The 20532-nt window shown below is 39.2% G+C and overlaps 1 protein-coding gene across 3 annotated transcripts in view; it reads left to right on the top strand.

The window, feature by feature from the left end:
* Nucleotides 1–20532, top strand: part of PSD3 (pleckstrin and Sec7 domain containing 3) — a 614599-nt gene that overhangs the window by 199236 nt on the left and 394831 nt on the right. For all 3 annotated transcript variants that reach the window (XM_045991818.1, XM_045991828.1, XM_045991839.1), the window contains 2 exons: nt 4898–5981; nt 8697–9092. In XM_045991818.1, coding sequence (XP_045847774.1) covers nt 4898–5981; nt 8697–9092 — 1480 coding nt within the window. The remainder of the gene's footprint in view (nt 1–4897; nt 5982–8696; nt 9093–20532) is intronic.

Below are 20532 nucleotides of genomic sequence, written 5' to 3'. Positions count from 1 at the left end.
TCTTTGGTACTTGAATTTTTCTAAAGGTATCTAGTTTAGAGAAATAATGAAAAACATTTAAAATCTAAAGAAAGTATTTCCTACTGTGTGCTAAGTACTTCTCTATGCATTTTAAGCTCTTTTACTATGTTAAAGAAAGGAAAACATCTTTTTGGATTACTTGCTTTTTTTCTTTCATAGCATATTAACAATAAATTTATAGTTTTAAAGTGCTGAAGAAACTGATTATTGGAGAGAAAACTGGTAAGAGCTCAAAAAAAGCATAAAATATGAAAAATGTTTTAAAAAAAGTGTAAAGAGGGTCTAAACAGATGCCAAATACAGGATATTTCCCAATTCATTTTGTGAAGCCAGCAGTACCCTGGTATTAATGCTGGGAGAAGATAATGCAAGACAACTGCAGACCAATATTCCTCACCAAAAATAACTAGAAACCTGAATCTAGCAACATATGAAAAGGATTATACACTCTGATCAAATGAGGTTTATTTTAGGCATGCAAGGTTGGTTCAGTATATAAAAATCAATTAACATAATACACCATGTTACTAGAAAAAAATATGAAATCCACATGAGTGTTTCAGTTAACAGAGAAAAAGCATTTGACAGAGTTGGGCACCATTTCATGATAAAAACTCTTGACAAACTAGGAACTGAAGGGATCTCAGCTTGATAGAAGGCATTTGTGAAAAATGCACAGCTAACATTAAACTTAATGGTAAGAGACTGAAACTTTCTCTTAAGTTTAGCAACAAGACAAGGTTGTCTGCTCTTACCTCCTCCTCTTCTTCTTCTTTTTTTTAAGGATTTTTATTTATTTACTTGGGGGAGAGCAAGCGCATGAGCTGGGGCTGGGGGGAGGGGCAGAGGAAGAAGCAGACTCTGCTGAGTGGAAAGCCTGACTTCCCTCAGTCCTAGGACCCTGAGATCATGACCTGACCTGAAGGCAGACACTTAACAGACTGAGCCGCCCAGGCATCCCTTCTCTTACCACTTCTAATCAACATTGTACTAGGGGGTTAGCCAGGGCAGTTAGGCAAGGAAAAGAAATAAAAGGCATCCGGATAAAAAAGAAAAAGTGAAACTATTTATTTTCATGGGTGACATGATTTTGTATGTAGGAAATCCCAAGACATCCACAAAAAAGCAGTTGGAACTTAACATTGGGAGATGGAGAGGAGAAGGAAGTTGAGGGAATTTGGAAGGGGTGGTGAACCATGAGAGACTATGGACTCTGAAAAAGAAACTGAGGGTTTTGAATGGGTGGGAGGTAGGAGGTTGGGGGAACCAGGTGGTGGGTAATAGGGAGGGCACGTATTGCATGGAGCACTGGGTGTTGTGCAAAAACAATTAATACTGTTACACTGAAAAAAAAAAAAAGTTCAGCAAGGTTGGGGCGCCTGGGTGGCTCAGTGGGTTAAGCCTCTGCCTTCGGCTCAGGTCATGATCTCAGGGTCCTGGGATTGAGTCCGGCATCGGGCTCTCTGCTTGGCAGGGAGCCTGCTTCCTCCTCTCTCTCTCTGCCTGCCTATCTGGCTACTTGTGATCTCTGTCTGTCAAATAAATAAATCTTAAAAAAAAAAATTAAAAAAAAAAAGTTCAGCAAGGTTGTAGGATATAAGTTCCTTATACAGTGACCAATTGTATTTCTCTATGCTAGCAATGAAAATGCAATTTTAAGATATAACAGTATCAAAAAGAATAAACTACTAAGGGATAAATTTAATAAAAGTAATGCAAAATTTCTACATGTAAAATTATAAAAAATTGCTAAGAGAAATTCAAGAAAATTAAATAAATTGAAAGACAGTCTGTGGCATAGATCGAAAGATGTAATAATAATATTGTTAAGATTGCAGTACTGTACAGATTCACATAAGTTTCTCACAATTTCTGCTGTCTGACAAGCTGATCCTAAAATTCATGTAGGAAATACAAGAGGCACAAAGTAGTCAAAACAACTTGGAAAAGGATGAACAAAATAGGACTCACGCTTCCTTATTTTAGTTTCCACAGAGTTATAATAATCAAGATGGTTTAATACCAGCTGCAAGAAAGGCTTCTAGCTCAATGGAATAGAATTGAGAGTTCAGAAATAAACCTTTATACATAGGGCCAGTTGATTTTCTACAAGGATATCAAGGCAGTTCAGTGGGGGAGGGAATAGATTTTTCAACAGATAGTGTTAGGACAATTGGATATTCACCCGAAAAATGAAGTTGGATCTCTACCTCATACCATACACAAAAATTAACTCAAATTGGATCAAAGATCTAAATGTGATAGCTAACACTGTAAAACTCTTAGAAGAAGATAGGAATAAATTTTTGTGATCTTGGACAATAATTGTTACATATAATGCCAAAAGCACAAGCAACAAAAGAAAAAAAAAAGATGAGTTACATATTATCAAAATTAAAAACCTTTGTGCTTCAAAAGACTATCACTAAGGGGAAGGACAACCCACAGAATGGGAGAAAAATATTTGCAAAGTATATATCTGATAAAGAACTTCTGTCAAAAATATATAAGAACTCTTACAACTCAATAATAAAGAGATAAGTAACTGAATTATAAAATGGGAAAGGATCTGAACAGATATAATTCTAAAGAAAATGTACAAATGACCAATTCATATATGACAAGATGCTTAATATCAGTCACTAGGGAAATGCACATCAAAACCACAGTGAGGTATCATTTAATTCTCACCCGGACAGCTAGAATTGAAAAAAGATGGACAGTAATGGTACTCTCAGATTTTGCTGGTAGGAAGGTAAAATGGTGCAGTTGTTTTGGAAAACTGGCAGTTTCTCAAACACTAAACATAGAGTAACCGTGAGCCCTAGAAATGCCACTCATAGATGTATATCCAAGAAAACTGAAAATAAATGTAGACACATTGTATATTGTGTATAACTTCTTAATAGCCAAAAAGTAGAAATAACACAAATGTCCATTAACTGATGAATGGACAAATAAACAATGGTATATCCATACAGTGAAATATTGTTTGACAGTAAAAAGGAATGAAGTTCTGATACATGCCACACTGTGGATAAACCTTGAAAACATTGTGCTCAGTGAAAAGAGCCAGACACTGAATAGTATATGATTCCATTTTTATGACATGTCTGGAATACACAAATCTATAGAGACAGAAAGAATGTAGATTGGTCAGTTACCTGGAACTGAGGAGCCACAGCTGATGAATATGGGGTTTTTTGTTTGTTTGTTTGTTTTTTGGAGTGGGTGGTGAAATGTTTTGGAATTAGTGGTAATGGTATAATTTAGTGAGCATATTACAAACCACTGAATCTTCAAAGAGGAAAAGATACCAATATGCCACCATAGTAAGAGGGATCTTACTGTTTTTAACTGTCTTTGTTTCAAAATTAGGATTTGAAGAAATGCTCCCTCTTCAGATTTCAGCAAGCCACATTCTCTTAGTCCTGTCTTATGAAGGTATTCTAAGTACAGCCATCACAGAGAAGTGCTTTTGGATTCCATCCTCACCTTACTCAAATTTAATTTAAAAAATATATTTCAGGGGCATCTGGGTGGCTCAGTGGGTTAAAGCCTCTGCCTTCTGCTCAGGTTATGATCCTAGGGTCCTGGGATCGAGCCCCGCATCGGGCTCTCTGCTCAGCGGGGAGCCTGCTTCCCCTTCTCTCTCTGCTTGCCTCTCTGTCTACTTGTGATCTCTGTCTGTCAAATAAATAAATAAAAATAAAAAATATATTTCAAATTTTTTAGAACATGGAATATTAGACGGTATACACTCTCAGATGTACTACTATTCATCATATTTTGCATACTGGGGGATACCATATGTTAACTCATGTTTCCAAGTTAACTTCATTTTGTGTATGCCTTGGAATCAAGTCTTTCATGTCGTTTTAGTGCATATATTCAGATATTTATCTAATATTTCACTAAGTAGAAAGGTTGTAGTTCACAGGGCTTTAAAAATAGTAACACAGCAACACCTGTCCTCTTTCATAAAGTTGTCAAAGTGGTATACTACATTTCTAGTGTACATGAGGATTTTCTTGATACAAAGTAACCAAAACCAAGTTCAGAAGGAAATTGGATTATCAGAGCTGATATAACTGTACCTGTTATCCATAAACTCCCAATTTAAAATTTTCTTCATCAGAACATTTTCATTGTTCTCACTGACTGCCATTTTAATAAGAAAATGTTGTAAATTTGGTTTGTTGCAGTAAATACATACTATTTACTATTTTTACTTCTTACATATTGGGGTTCTGCATAACACACCATTTAAGTTATGCAGCTGGGATCCTGGAAATTTTTCTTAACACATTAAGTATCCTATTCCATTTGACTTCACTCTCATTGTCCAAGGATGTTCTGAAAGCCTTTTTCCCCATAGATATCCAGTAGTGAAGGGGAGGCCTCCAAGCTGAAAAAGTATTTATTGACTCTAAGTAGATCGTATCTGTCTCAGAGATTGCACTGCACAAATACTGTTGGCTAGATCATAAGGTATTTGTTTTCATGCCCAATATAAATATTTGAGTTACTACTTCATGAGTGGTATATGGAAAGTGATATGTATTTTATTTTATTCTCTTACTGCATATGCAGCAACTGAGTTGCATGTGTGAGACTTTATCAAAAGCAGGGTGAAACATGGCATGTGTCATTAGATGCCGCCTTCTGTACTAAAACCTTACCCTCATGTTAGCTGAATGGAAGGGACCACTTGTAAAGTTATGAGAAGAATGTGTGGCAGGGTGGCTGAGGGGCAGGAGACAGTGAAAGTATCAAATAAGGATTATTGAGTACCTAATCTGTGTGGATATTTATTAATACACATTGGAACCTGTTGTTCAAAACAATTTATATCTCCATTCTCTTCTCTTCGTAGGTGATCATGGAGGAAGCACTTTACTCCCACCCAATGTCACAAATGAATTTCCAGAATATGGGACCATGGAGGAAAGTGGAGAAGGCCTAAGAACTTCTCTTGGGTTTGATACAGAGTCTCTGCCAGGTGGCCCACAAGGGCAGCAGGGGGTCCAGCTTCTTGATGATGACCACTCTGGGCCTGACAGTGTTACAGAAGGACCAAAAGATGTCACAGAGTCCCTCTCTCAAAGTCACCTCAAGGAACAAAGTTTACAACCCATTGACTCTTTGATATCAACTCTGAAAGCCACAGAAGCCAGAATAGCTTCAGGAACATTACAGGCTACAAAGGTACTGGACAAATATGCTATTTCTAGTTTTTCAGTTCAGCAGGTGGAGAAGGAGCTGGACACTGCCCCTCATAAAACAAAGAGACAGAGAGCCAGCAAATCATTTCCTGCTGGCCATGAAAAAGGACCAGATATACCTCTTTCAGCTGAAGTTACAACTGAGGAGAATTCTTACTTGAGCATCCAGAAGGATCTGACTGTGCTATTAACTGAAGAAACTCAGGCAGAGCTTTCCAAGGTAACTGATGATGGTAGAAAAGGGGCTCTTCGTGTGCAGGAACCAGCTTGTCCAGTATCCTCCCTGGGGAGCCCAGCGGTGACCCATACCTCGGCGGGCAGTGTTGGTTCTTTGAGGGAAAGAAGGTCTGATCAAGGTAGCTCCACAGGACGCCCTGGCCGGGTCAAACATGTGGAATTTCAAGGGGTGGAAATATTGTGGACAGGAGGGGAGAAAAGAGAGACACAGCAGCCTGTGGATTTTGAGATCCCATTGGAAAGGACGACCTCTCCTGAAAGCAGAGAATTTTCCAAAGTGCCAAGCCGTCTCATCTCATCTGCTGGTTTGTATAATTCAGTTGGTTTAACTGAGAGTGTTTGGGATGAAACCTGGAGCACTTCCTCAGAGAAGCCAGGCACTGGCTCAGGGACGTTTTCCCCTCTGCCTCGTGTTGACAATGGAGAGGATGAAGTCTTCCTCAAGGACAACAAAGAACATCTTGAGAAGAAACCTGAACTGGAGAGAGACAAGGAAAGGTGAGCTCCCATAGTCATCCTACTGTCTGTGATGCCTGGTACACATCATAGGAAACTGTTAGCCTGTGCTTGGCCAAGAGAACTCAACACAGTATCCTGGGGCCTTGTTTTCATAGAGTGGAAGAGAAGTTACCATAGGCTGGATTCCTTCCAAATCCTAAGATATTAAAGTGATCTTGTTATAAAGCTGTCCATTAGGCATAGATTAGGGAGGCAGAATTCTGGAGAAACTGTGAACCTGTCCATTTCTGACATTTTTTATATTTGACAGGTTTCAAGTTTTCCAGCATCAGACAGCTACATAACAGTACCCAGCAGTTATCTTTAATAATATGAAAGGATCTGGACTCTTGACATACCTATAGTCATTGTATCTTACTATAGGCACTTCTTCTGGATGCAATACCAGTGCCTGCACACAAGCTGCAGACATGTGTGAACACAGAGGTGTTGGGTGTGGGCTGCCTCAACTTTCTAAGTGTAGAAAGGAAGTTGGAGGTCAAAAGTAGACTGAATTTATAATTCAGTTGTTCCATGGCATTCACTGAGAATCCCTTCTTACATACTTGTAAGAAGTATGTAAAACATACATGTTTTGATTTGGGGCCTGATTAGTCAGCTTATACATATTGCATTTCCTGCTCTTTCCACACATTTCTGACATCTGCACGAGCTTAGAGCCTGGATAAATGGAAGACAGGACCTATCTTTCATTACTTCTCTTGATTGCAGTCTTGACCATACAGTGACCTTTTGGCGGAGTCATTTGCCGTGTACTCTCATTTCCAGTTAGTACCATCTTTTCTTCTGTTGGTCCTCAGAACACCACATTTTACAGCTTATGTGGGAGAACATGTATGGCAAGGCTGAAGGGTTTTTGTGTTTGTTTGGTGTAAGGAAATGCCTTTTCCTGTGCAGTTAATTAACAAATCCACCTAGAGTGATGCTCCTTTAGGATGGTAATCAGGACTTCTCCCTTCTACTCCTTCCTCCCCAAGCTCCAACACATAAAAATCTCTAGACGTCTCTCAGAAGCAGCCTTGGTGGGTGGCACGGCTCAGTAATTATATTCCCACTGGAATATGCACTTTTGCTATTATTAATTCATTCTTCCTTTCCTCTTTCTCTCTTCTTCCACAAATAGTGTTTGATTGTCTACAATATTCTTGACCCTACTAGATGCTGGGCATAAAAGAACATTCAAAATAGGTAATGGCCTGTGGTCACTGCCGTCATAGAGTTTTCTGCTGAAGATAAACACTGACCATATAATATATTAATAATTATAGGATCATAAATAGTGGTAGGTTCTGTGAAGGAGAAGAAGAGAGACATACTAGAAAAAAGTAATTTAAATTCAGTTGATGGCCCTGAGAAGGCTTTTCTGTGGAAATGATAAGTAGGCTGAGACTTGAAAAATTAATATGAGTTAACCAGGCACAGTACGGGGAGGAAGGATGTTCCAGGGAGTGAGGGAACAGCATGGGCAAAGGAACAACATGCAAGGAGGGCTGCTGAATTGTCTGACTACGTGTGCTTCCTAGAGTTGTGTGAAACAAAGGCTTTATGTCAAGTATGACAGCAGTGTGGCTGAAGTGCAAGGAGGCTGGGGCAGGGGTGGGAAATGAGTGTGGAGGGAGGGGTAAGGAGGAGCTTCCCTATAGGAACTTCCCATTTTATTTCCTAAGCAGCAAGAAGCTATTTAGAAATATAAACCCAGAGTACTATTTGGTACATAGTAGATCTTTGTAATTTAAAAACAACTATGACAATTTTATTATTGATTGAGTCCTCATAATATGTAGGAATATGGATACTTAGGAGGTAGTTTTCTTTCAATTGTTACTGTATTCCTATTTATAGGAATCTGAGACTCAGAGATTAAGTGAAGATTTTTAAAGTGATGTAGCTGGTAATTGGCACCTCCAGCCTTCAGCTCCAGGTTTTTCTAACTCTTGACCTCTTGCTCTTACCGAGTTTTAAAATTTTTGTTTAGTTATCCTGATGTTCATTTTTAATATTTGAACAAAATGCTGCATACTGATTAGTTGGTGCTCCATCCACCCATGTATATGAAATTGTAAGTTGTTTATAGGTTTTCACTGTTTTGTTTAGCCTTGAAATTAACATGTTTGCTGGCTTTAAAAAAAAACTTTAAAGGTCTTTCACTGGCTAATTTTGGGCCTTGAAATTTCTCTGCAGTGCTGCCTCATTGTCAGCAGGGGGCGGCCTTTGGATTCTAATGTAGTCATCCTCTTGAGGGCATTTGGTCTTGTTTAAATCAGAAAGTATTAAAAGACTGATGAAAGTTTAGTGTATTTTTAGTCCATTAAGTTTACACTATATTTATCTGTGTCCATTAAAATTGAGATGACAGTAGCTGTTAATAATTTGAATTTGTGGAGATTAGTTGGCTAAAATGAGAATTTAATATTTTATTCAAATATTCAATAGACCAGATACAGCCCCATACTAGGAAACTAGTTTGAAACTATGTAAATTATTTACAGGGTAGAGTAGCACATGTATGCCAAGAGGTTTGTCAACCCAAATATGATTCTGTGATACCTTCCTTTCCAAATATATTAAAAGAGAAGCCCAAAGAATATAATTGTTGGCTTTACAGAATCTTATCTTTTTTATATGATTGATAGGAAAAAAATAAAAAGAATATTAACCTAATTTTGAAATTCTTCATTCTTATTTCCTGTGCAGGACTCTTGAGCAAGAGGAGCACTTTATGGGAGGAGATGATGATATCCTTGGGCCTGGGTATACAGAAGACTCCACTGATGTGTACAGCTCCCAGTTTGAAACCATTTTGGACAACACTTCCTTATACTACAGTGCAGAGTCCTTGGAGACGTTATATTCAGAACCTGATAGCTATTTTAGCTTTGAAATGCCCCTCACACCAATGATACAGCAGCGCATTAAAGAAGGCAGTCAGTTCCTGGAGAGGATGCCGGTGGCAGGACAGCAGGACGTCCTGAGCGTCTCAGCAGATGGTGGAATAGTGGTGGGCTATTCTAGTGGGATCACCAATGGGCTGACTGACACCAGTGACTCCATCTACATGAAAGGCATGCCAGAGATTGCTTTCTGGGGAAGGTACTAGCTCTATTCTCGTTAATTTCGTGCATTGGTTTTTGTATCATTTTCTGTTTGGGAGATCTGAACTTGGAATATCTAAGTAGCATTTGGCCAGTTTCTGTGGATGGAAGTGAATGATGGGAGTAGAAAGAAATTCGGGTTTTAGGGGCAGGCAGAGTACACCTTAGCAGTTTTGCCAAATTGGCAAGCTGTGGTTATTTGGTGATATTTCCTGGATTACCATATGTAAATTGGTGTGTAAAATAAAAAATATATGTGGGTGAGGAGTAGGTGTTAGCTCCCATGGTGCAGCTTTGGTAGCAGTGGTATGGTGCTGTGAAAAGAACACTGGGAGGTGTCGACTTTTGTTTTGGCACTGATACTGGTTGTTGACTTGAAGCGGGTTGCTTGACTAGGCCAGAAATTCCTTACTTGCAAATTGAAGGTGCTGGGTTAGATGGTGACCAAAGTCTCTTCCAGGCCTTTCCTCTGTGAGGTCCTGCTCTGTTAGGCATTCTTCCTGTTCCTGAGATGGTGGGGGAAGGATCTGATTATGTGAATGCTTCATAGAGCCGATACTTGGTCAAGGCTATGAATATTTCCTCTCTCTACTTTAGGGTTTAAGTCTACCTGGGAAAGAAGATGACACATTACATTGTTTATATGTGCCATACATGTCATTTAGTCATTTCCTGTCTGTTTATGGATTATCGAGCATTTCATTGCTTCTTGCTCATCACTCTCAGGTCATTTACCTGTCCTTTACATCTTTATCAATGGGCAGGGAATATTAAACTTCAAATGATCTTGTGAATTTAGTTTTGATATAATTTTCCTGAATTAAAGTGTGTCGGTGTGTGTATTTTGGGAGAGGTGGAGGGGAGGTTAAATGGGGATAAACTATTTTAAAGCTGTATGAAAAAGTGTCAGTGCTTTTTTTAAGTCAGTATTCATGTTACAGGTTTCCAGTGAACTTCTTTGTGAGCAGTCCATCTTATGTTGAGCATTTTCTAGATTTCATTAGATGAACACATTCAAGACTGGCACATTAGAGCATTGAAGTTATGCATTTCCATATGAAGTGGACCATGGTTGTTGATTGTCTTCTTGGGTCCATGGAGAGATAATTAACACTAGTCTCAAAAGCAGAAGACCTTGGTCTGAAATACTTGGGCAAGCCACTTAGCTTTCTCTGATACCCACTTTATTTACTGGCAAAATAGGGTTAATGATTTCCAGTATGCTATGTGTCTATATTTAAGAGTTAATAAGAGATTAAGCAACTAGCATAGTGCCTGGTACAAAGTAGGAGCTTGAATAAAGGTGTTGTGAATCAGAATTGATTTGGCTGCTAAATCCACATTTAGACTTCCTGTGTCTCTGAGAGAGGTGGCATCCCTGAGATGGAGGGTGTCTCTGGAGGGGATCTTTGAGGGGAACATGTTTCTGAGGAGGGCAGTCCTCCCCTCAGAGAGGGGACCTTTTTGCTTTACTTGTTTGTCCTTTTGTTTCACCGTCATCTCTGATAACTAAGTTGGATAAAATGCAATAGTATAGGCATGCAGATTGTAAGGTTTTGCAGGTGAGGTAAACACAATACCAGGCAAGGTAGGCCCAAGGGAAGATTTATTAAAGGCACTCTCCAGTGAAGTTTCAGGGCTCCGGAGAAGGGGAGCCAGGAAAGTCGAGCGGGGAGGAGGTGGGCACTCTCTCGGGCGAGGTTCCAAGACTTGGAAAGGGGGATCGAGGAAGTCACCCTGGGAGGGAGTTGGGGGGGGGTCTTTTATCGGGCCAAGGCAGGGCATGGGCTCACATTCATATTTGGTGATCAGAAGGTATGGGGTGAGGGCTCCTGATACTCTGGTTTCCTGCATAGGTAACAGGTTACCTATGGAGATGTGACCTGGGCATACACTCTTTTGGTTGGAGAGTCAAGGGTTAAGGAAGAGGGTGGGGAGGGGACTGGAAGATGGGGGGACCTGGGGGGGCTGGGGGGTCATTTCTATTGTTCCTCCTGCATTCCCAGAACCACCGACCCAATACAGATAATTTTATTAAAATTTCAGTCCAACTTTCTGGGGTGAGTTGAAGTTATTTATATTTCAGACCCCCAAAATAGGTTGGGGGAGCTGAGGGATTTTGTGGCTGAGAGGCTTTCTTGTAGAAGCTACAGGGAGGGTAAGTAAATAAAAAGAAGAAATGAACATCAGTGAGTCAGATCAGGAAGGAATTAGGTGAGAACTTTACAAATGTATGGTCTGGTTACTTGGAATAGGACGTGGTCATTATTGGGGCCAGCATGGGTGCCCGTCATTTTTGGTAAGGCAGAGTTGGATAATTAAGAAAGAGTATTAGGGTAGGTTACAGTATTTTAGCATCTCACATTTAGACAGCAGTATACTTCAGGCCATCTCAAGTCAAAGCTTCATTAAATGCATTGTAAAACCATTAGATGTTGGCCAGTAGTAAGACAAACCAAGAAACAGACTCTTAACAATAGAGAACAATCTGATGGTTACCCAGGGGAGATGGTCAGGGGATGGGTGAGATGGGGAATAAGGAATGCAACAGCATTTTCATAGCTCCCCCTCCCTGCCCTGGAACACTGTGTTAATACCAGCTACATGAATTCAAGAAGGACCACCGTTTTGTCTTTTGCATTAATGTCTTTTGATTAATGAAAGAAATGAGTTGGTACTTTACCATTCTATAGAGTGATTGAATCTTCTTGGGTTTTCTTATATATAGTAATTATAATGCTTGCATGATTTACACTAGAATTGCTTTTCCTCATTTCAAGTTTCATATAGAAGAAAGAAAATGCCTTTTCTCTGTTAACATTAGCATGATCCAAGAGAGTGATTAACTCTGTTTTTTTGTCTAAAACCAATTTTCTTTTTTTAAAGATTTTATTTATTTATTTGACAGAGATCACAAGTAGGCAGAGAGGCAGGCAGAGAGAGAGAGAGAGAGAGAGAGAGAAGCAGGCTCCCTGTTGAGCAGAGAGCCCCATGTGGGACTCCATTCCAGGACCCTGAGATCATGACCTGAGCCGAAGGCAGAGGCTTAACCCACTGAGCCACCCAGGTGCCCCAAGTCTAAAACCAGTTTTATCAGAGAAAGCAGCAATTTCTACATCTGCAAGACAAGGGTTTGGCTTAAGCCAGTATGTACAGATAGATGTATGTGGCGGTGTGTGCGTGTGTGCATGCAGGAGCCAATTCCTATCTTCCAGGGGTAATACTTGGAGAAAGTGCGCAGAGTTCACTGTAGACAGAATCTTCTTACCATGTCAGAAAGTTATTGGGATACATTATAAGCTTGCGTTGTTTCAAGAATCAGTTTCGAATACTATTTTTCTTCTCACTTTTAAACATAAATGTTTAAAGTCTTGAAAATACAAATAAAAAATATGAATATAATGAACTTGTTTTTCCCACTTAAAAAAGTCATGAGTCACCAATGACAACAAAAATAATCCAAAACACCCCTCCCCCAAAACAAAACCAAAAAGAGAGAGAAAGAACAGATACTTAAATCAACTGTCTCTTTTAACAAAAAATATACATTATTTGTATTATATGGATGGATGAGCTGGGGATTAAGGAACATCCTTATGATGAGCACCGGGTATTGTATGGAAGTGTTAAACACATGAAACTAGTATTACACTGTGTGTTAACTAACTGGAATTTAAGTTAAAACTTAAAAAAAAATAAGATGGAATTCTAGTACCGAATGAGAAGCATCTTAGAGATGTGCCAACCAAACTTCTCTCTCAGCTCTGGCACTCTTCCTCATGATTCCTAACTAGTGATCATTCTGTCCTTCTTTGTGACTTGGATAAATCTATTTGTGCTCTCTGAGTTGGCATAAGATAATAAATGGTTATAGGTAGAAGAGGTTTGTTTTATGATATATGTCTTTATTCAGGGTTAAAAAATAGAATGGGCCCAGTGATCCTAAGAAATTGTAAAGAAACAGGAATAACTGTTATGTTTTTCTTTACCGTCTCTGCCTTATTGGTGCTTTCAAGTTGCAGCACCAGAAGAATTATAAGTTGAAGAATTATGACATTTTTCAGCTCGAAGGGGCCTTAGGGTAATCTTTCCTGTTTTTATGGTAAAGAATCCGAGTCCTAGTTTGGTGGGCTGGATTTACCTGGTGAGAGATCCTGTACCAGGATTCAAATTGTCTGACTCCTAGACATTCACTGTTCTAGGCTGCCTAGTTTTATATCTTTATTCTTTTTCTAAATGTAATTTCTCTCATTCATAAGTCTATAGAACCAGGAGTCTGACATGGTAATTGTAGAACTTGTTGGTGGTATGTGTTATGTTTAATTTGAGAAAAAATTTACCAAATTGATAATGAACATGTCTCCATAAATTTTTAAAGTAATCAGTGAGCAGGCTTTTAAACATTTCTTCTACATTAAAGCATTCTTCTGCAGATGTAAGGAAGTAGGCTATTGAGCCTGTTAAGGAAATCCAAACTAGAATGCTGACTGTACAATTGTGAACCTGATTCACTTCCCTCAACCAAGCACTGAGGGTCAAAGTGTTAGAATTCAAGGGGAAAATTTTTTTTTCCAATTTTATTAATAAATGTTGTGACATTTACATAAAGAAAGTGCTAAATAAAACAAGTGCCTATGCCTTGTATTTTGTTTCTATCCACCAACCTCGCTGTTCTGTAAGCAGTGGACTAGGGGGTTTGACCATATTAAAGGAATCTGAAGAAAGCTCAGAGGAAAGGGGATGATATGGCTAATGACATGCCTACCTCCCTGATAATGCTTCTTTGATTCTAACTAGAACTGAACCAAGAAATTAAGCCCATCTCTGTTGAAGTATTGATTTTAATGTATAAAATGTCAGCTCTCAACCGGTAGAAAAGATAAGATTACTTAGGCTGTCTCTGAGCAAAATTTTATATCAAAGGCATCCTATAGGTTTTATTAGTAAACACATGATATGTAGTTCTCATAAGAAATCAGGAGAAAGAAGCTAATAATGTTCACATTTTCCAGATAAGGAAACAGAAGCATAGCACAGTTGAGTAACTTGCTCAAAGTCACACAGGTGGTAAGTGGCACACCCGGGATTTGAACCCAGGTAATCAGGCTCCAGAGTCCATTTATTATTGGTTTCAAAACAAAAATATATTTGGCACTGCCTAGGTATATTTTTAAATCTTTATCTCCTTCAGTATGTGTCTTTACTCTGTCATTAAAGATGATTTCAGTGGCAGTATTTGACAGTGATTTCCTTTGAATGCCAGATAACATGTTCTCTATTGTGTTGCTTCTTTAAAGACAAGTGCAAGTGTTTGGGAAAGGTGATGAGGATGTTGTATCACTTCAGCAAGACTTAGTTCTCCCTCTTAGCAACACCTTACAGTCTTGGAGTTAGCCGTGCACTGGTGGCCAAAGGGGATTATTCTTGCCCAGTACTCTTTCTCTCCACTTAAGTCAAAGAAGAAAACATTTCAAATCTGTAATATTCTAGTATTAGGTCCGAAAGGACATTTTTAAAGAGTACATGTGCTCACTGTTTGTCTTTTAAAGGATTATATACCTTTTTGATATCAAATAGATCATTCTTTATAAGGTGAAAAAAATTCTTAAGACCCTGGACTAACCCTGGATAGGAAGAGTTAAATTTTCTCAGGTGCTCTGAGTGCTCTGAGCACTGAATATTGACGAGGAAGCTGCAGTCAGTCAGGAAATAGCTCACCCTACGATTGTAACACAATATTTTAATGAAGGAGCAAAGAAGAGCATCCTCTCCCGTTGTGGTCCGCTACATAGCACTCGGGCTGACAGGGTCAGCAGTGCTGTGTGAAGTCCAGTCACATGGCTCCAAAATTAGAAAGGATAATTAGAGACTTACAGTTGTACATGTTCCAATGGGTTCCTTTGTGTCTGGGTGCTTCTCCCTCGCTGGCTTATCATCTGATGATTGCAACTCCAATCAGTAAGTTCTGGCCTGAAGACCTAAAGGCACAAATGTTGTCACTGTGACCACTAACAGAGCTGAATGTTGTCCATGTCTTTTGAGCTTAGGTTTGGAAAGATAGTAAAAGAGAGATATCAAATACAGTAATATGACAGGAGCTTTGTTTTGGTTCTCTGAAATACATAAAGCCCCTTTTTAAAATCCCCTGTTTAGTGTAATGCATGTATTTTATGCCTCAGTTTCCTAGTTTTTCTTTAAGATACCGCTCAGGATATGCATTACCACAGAAGAGGTGAATTACATCTGTGTGCAACTGGTATGCCTGAGGAGGGTTCTCCAGCCACTCCTGGGTCCACTTTGAATTTGATAGTTTTGTTTTTTTGCCTTCCTGTTGTTCTTCCCCTCCTGTTCTCAAATGGAATGCTGGCATTTAAAATTATCCCCTCTCTTCAGTTTATCTCTTTCCTTAGTTTCTTTCTGTCTAGGAAAAAGTCACATGAAATAGGATTCATACAGAAATTTGTGAAGTATGATTTCAAAAAATATTTTGATGTTCCAACTTAAAACCTGCAGGCATTTTAATGTAATGTATAAGTATTAAAATAAGAAATTAAACTAATGTGGTATTAGTTAAGCTGGTGACTGAGGAAATGATTTGATCTTGTGAAGTCATCTTTAGAGACCTGGCTGGCCACTGAGTACCCAACTTTTCTTGTAACATTAGAAACAGGAAGCTCTGCTGTCTCAGAGGTTCATTATTGGGTAGCTGTTGCTCTAGTAATCTTTTTAGTCCTTTTCTTTTATTTTTTAAAACTAGTTCTGCAGAAAATGGGTTCTCATGTTTTGTCTTTCTGGATCTTCCATCTGCTTTTCTAGAAGCTATAATAGATTTTTTTTTTTTTTTAAATTTACCAAAAGGAGTTCTTGCTCAATGATGCATGATGTGGCTTACCTGGGTTTGAATCCTGCCGTAGTTACTCACTAGAGGTGTGATCTTGAGTAATTATAGAAAATCTAGGAGCCTTTCTAAGTGTAAAATGCAATGAGTAATACCTATCTGGTAAAGGAAGGAGAAGCAAATGAAATTAATCAGGTGACCAAAAATAAGAAAAGAAAATCAAGTGGTGTAACAGTGCCTGGTATACATAGTAGGAGATAAATGAATCAAAATTTATGTCCATGCCTCCACCATGTCCTTTTTCAGCCTCTGAGCTGCCAGCACTGTCCTCCCAGCTCCATGCTGCCTGGCACACTTATTATTGGACTTCCTGAAATATCACTTCTTTTCATAAAGTACAACACACTGTGGTCAGGTGGCATAAATATTTAGATTTGGGATCAGAAGACCGGGAGGTCTAGTCATCCTTTTTACTAGCTGCCTTTTTACTAACTGATGTTGGGTAGGTTGTTTGACTTAAGAGAGCCTCTGATTTCTTATTGGTAAAATGGAAATAAGCTTACCACTTTATTTATAGTTTTGTTGTAAGAATTTGCTAAGTTCTAGTTTGTGGATATTTATTTTAAACCTATTGTGAGTTTTGTAGTATTCTGAGTAATAGTCTAAGGGATATAAGAAAATAGGTAAGAAAAGCCTAGTAAAGAAAAAAAAAGATGCAAGGACTTGGCGAATGTTTGAATACAGGACATGAAGGCTGGGTCAAAATCACTGTGAGACTTCAAGCTTAGATTACTTACTGAATCCAGAAGTAATAGGAATTGGGTAGATCAGCAAGGTTTGTGAGAGAATAGCGGGTGGTGGGGTCAGTTTAAACAGGTAAAATTTGAGGAGAGTGATGGTGCTTTATGTACAAATGCTGGTGGGAATATGAGGTTGAAGGTTGGCTGCAGAGCGTTCAGAGTCACCATTCAGAGGTGAGGCCAGCAGCTGTGGACATGAGCGAACTCTTGGAGGGTGAGCACCGCACTGAGACACGCTGCGGAGATGGGCACACGCCGCTTGTGTGTCTTCTGATTCCGTATCTGTAGAAAATAGTCCCTAAGGTGAGTTTCCCGGCCATTCTTCTGTGCTGGCTTCATTTCTCCAGTAGCACCTTGTTTCTCAGGGAGCCGTTGTAAAAGCTATGTGCTCTGGTCATTGATGTTCTTTTGGTTCCTCCCAGACAGTCCTGGCCCTGGCTGGCTCTCTTGGTTTGGGCTCTTTCTGTTTGTTGAGTGCCTCTTGTATAAATTGGTGATGACTTCAGGAAATGTTGCCGGATTTGACATAGAGTTTCCTAGAAACGTTCTAATTCTGTAGTTTACAGCTTCAAGTAATGCACCCTGGATAATGGTGGATGTGTCCCTTGAGGAGTGCTGTGGGATGCTTACTGAAGTGGATCATCTTTTATCAAAAACCATATTAAAAGACTTCAAATGATTAAAGACGTTGGGCATATATATTATAATACAAGGACATACATATCAATTACAAGGACAGTCACATTTATTTTTTAAATAAAAAACTGGATTGGCAGTTAATATTGTAACTGGTTGGGATGATACAGCAATCTTCTTATTCATGTATCAGTGCAATATTTAACTTTTAAAGGAAACAGTAGCATTTTCTCTCAGCAGTGGTCACTAAACACAAGATTTGCAGTACTGGATGAGAAACATTATCCACCGATTTGTGGTTTGGGGAAAAATAAGAGAAATAAAGCTCTTTGAGGGTATTTTACATAGGAATACCAGTTTATCAGAATGCAAAATGGGTACATTTCCAGTGCTTTCATCTTTTTTTTTTTTTCTTTTTCCACTGTGGATCTCATAAGCTTTCTATAAACCGATACAGGAGTCTGTATTAAATTAGCTCAAGCTCCTAGCAGAGCCTTAACACTCAGCACCCAAGTGGCCATGGTGTGAGGTATGTTCAATATAATCTTGAATGCTAATGAGGATTAATATTAAACTATATCTGAGCCAATATTAGATGAATGATTTACCTTTATAATCCCTACACCCCATATGCTATTTCATATGCCTGCACCTAAACCTCCATTTCAGGATTCTTCTGAATTAAGAATTATAAAAGGAAAGCCTTACAAATCACACACACTGAACTACTGAGATTTTTAATCTTCCTGCTTACCACCTTGCTTCCCCACAGTAATCACCTCAGAGCTTGTCAGAAGTGCAGAATCTCAGGGGTGCATGGGTGGCTCAGTGGTTTAAGCCGCTGCCTTCGGCTCAGGTCATGATCTCAGGGTCCTGGGATCAAGTCCCGCATTGGGCTCTCTGCTTGGCAGGGAGCCTGCTTCCCTCTCACTCTCTCTGCCTGCCTCTCTGCCTACTTGTGATCTCTCTCTGTCAAATAAATAAATAAAATCTTTAAAAAAAAAAAAAAGTGCAGAATCTCAAGCCCCACCTCTGACTCACTAAGTTAGGATCTGCATTTTAAGATGTCCAGATGGTTCACATGTACAACGAAGTTTGAGAGGCACAGGGCTAGGACAGTGGTCCATGGACCAAGCTCAAGTAGGAAAGCTCTAAAACAGGGTTTTGACCTGACTTCACATTACAGTTATGTAGGGAGCTTTTTAAAATTCTGACTTCCCACGCATCACCTCCAGACATTCTGATTCTGTTGGTTTAGGGTGACATCTCAACCCTGTGGCTTTTAGAGATTCCCAGGTGATTATGTTGTTCAGCTTGGGCTGTCAACCCCTCAGAGTTTGTTAGAAATGTGTACCACACACCTATCCCTGACCTACTCGATCAAAGTGTGTGTTCTAACGAATTCTGAGGTGATTCGTAAGTACTTTAAAGTTTGAGGTGTGGTGAAAACTGTTTAGAGGGAGAATACAAAGCTCAGTGAGGCAGTCCCTGTTCTCAGGTAAGCAGGTCACTGTGCTAATGGCAGAGGCTTGTAATAGTGAGTGGTCCTGGCTGTGAACCTTTCATAGGATTCTTTTTCATCTTTGGTGTAGTGATCACAGGGTTCCCATCCTTACTCTAGAAACATAGGGGTTGATCCATCTTCCTGCTAGGAAACAGTATGTGGTTTTCTTTTTGTTTGTTTGTTTGTTTTTGTTTTTTAGTAAAGTGTTTTTGTTTTGTTTTGTTTTTTATAGTTTTGTTTTGTTTTGTTTTTTTGTTTTTTGTGAGTTCTGAAGTCAGCCTGCTTTGGTTCAAATTTTGGTGAATTTTCTCCCTAAACCTCAACTTTCTTATCTGGGAAGAGGGATAATAATTTACTTCCACTTGATGAGTACTCAAAATATGTTGCCTATTATTATCAACAATAATACTGCTTAAACAAAGAGTTTTCTTTAAAACTTTTTCAAAGTCACCTGATATGAATGGGCTGTGGTCAGATCGATGAAGGTATTATATATTTGTAATAATAGTTCTAAGAGCGTTGGATTACTTGAAGGTGAGGATTTTTAACAAGTTTGTTTTACTGTCTTTGTAATTATCTATTTAGCAGCTCCACCTCAACACAAAGAAGGTGACATTTTTTTAGTCAAGAGTAGTAATATAAAATTTTTAGTACAGAGAAAATAAGAGGTACTGAGTAATTATTGCAAAACAAAATCAGAGTTCTTTATTCACACTCAGCGTTCATTTAAGAGTAGTTTTAGGGTTCATCCTGTAATATACTTAGGCAATGATTTTTTTTTTTCTTTAAAGATTTTATTTATGTATTTGATAGAGATAGCGAGAGGGGGAACACATGCATGGGGAATGAGAGAGGGAGGAACAGGCCTCTCTTTGAGCAGGAAGCCCCATGTGGGGTTTAGATCCTAGGACATGACCCTTGCCAAAGGCAGACGCTTAAGGATTGAGCCACCCAGGCGCCCTGGCAGTGATCTTCTTAAGTCTTTAGTTCCGAGACTCAGAGAACCTCTGTTACAGGGGCCAGCACACCCCCCAGACACTCAGTGTTTGCTTAATGAAGAAGTTAATTACCAGCTGCTCTCTATTAGGTGCTGGGTGTCTCCCGGAGAGGAGGCAGATTAGATCACTTCACAGATAGTTCTAGTACAGGCCTAATGAGCCAGACATAAGGTTCTGAGACTGGGGCTACTTCTAGCATGAGGGGTTGTGGAGGCACTTGGAAGTGTTGCTTTTTGTGTCAGGTTTTGAAAGGAGGGGTAGATCATGGGGAGAGTGGACAGGGTGACTGTCCAGATGGGGCCAAACTGAGGCAGAATTAGTAACAGGTGCTCAGATTTGGGCACTTGAGAGTTAGGAGTTGAGGGAACTGTGAACCTCTTTGCCTCTTCTGTTAATTTTTTAGACTGAACAGGGACTGCTGCACTCAAAGGCAGCTATTATGAGTTGACTTTTTACAACTTCTGAAACATTTTAGGGATGTCAAAAAGTGTAGAAAATAATAAACACATGTGATCTCATAGCCAATTTAAAAAATAAACATTGCAGATGAATTGCCAACTCTTATGAATGCCTCCGTGGTCCCATTCCTTTCTTTCTTTTCCTTAAGGCAGCCATGACCTGTGGGTGTTGTCATTCCTATGTAAGCGTGCATCTGTCAACAC

This window comes from Meles meles, chromosome 2 (assembly GCF_922984935.1).
Source record: "Meles meles chromosome 2, mMelMel3.1 paternal haplotype, whole genome shotgun sequence".
Classification (NCBI taxonomy): Eukaryota; Metazoa; Chordata; class Mammalia; order Carnivora; family Mustelidae; genus Meles; species Meles meles.
Note: the sequence above shows the minus strand (reverse complement) of the source record. Positions and strands in the feature narration are given on the sequence as shown.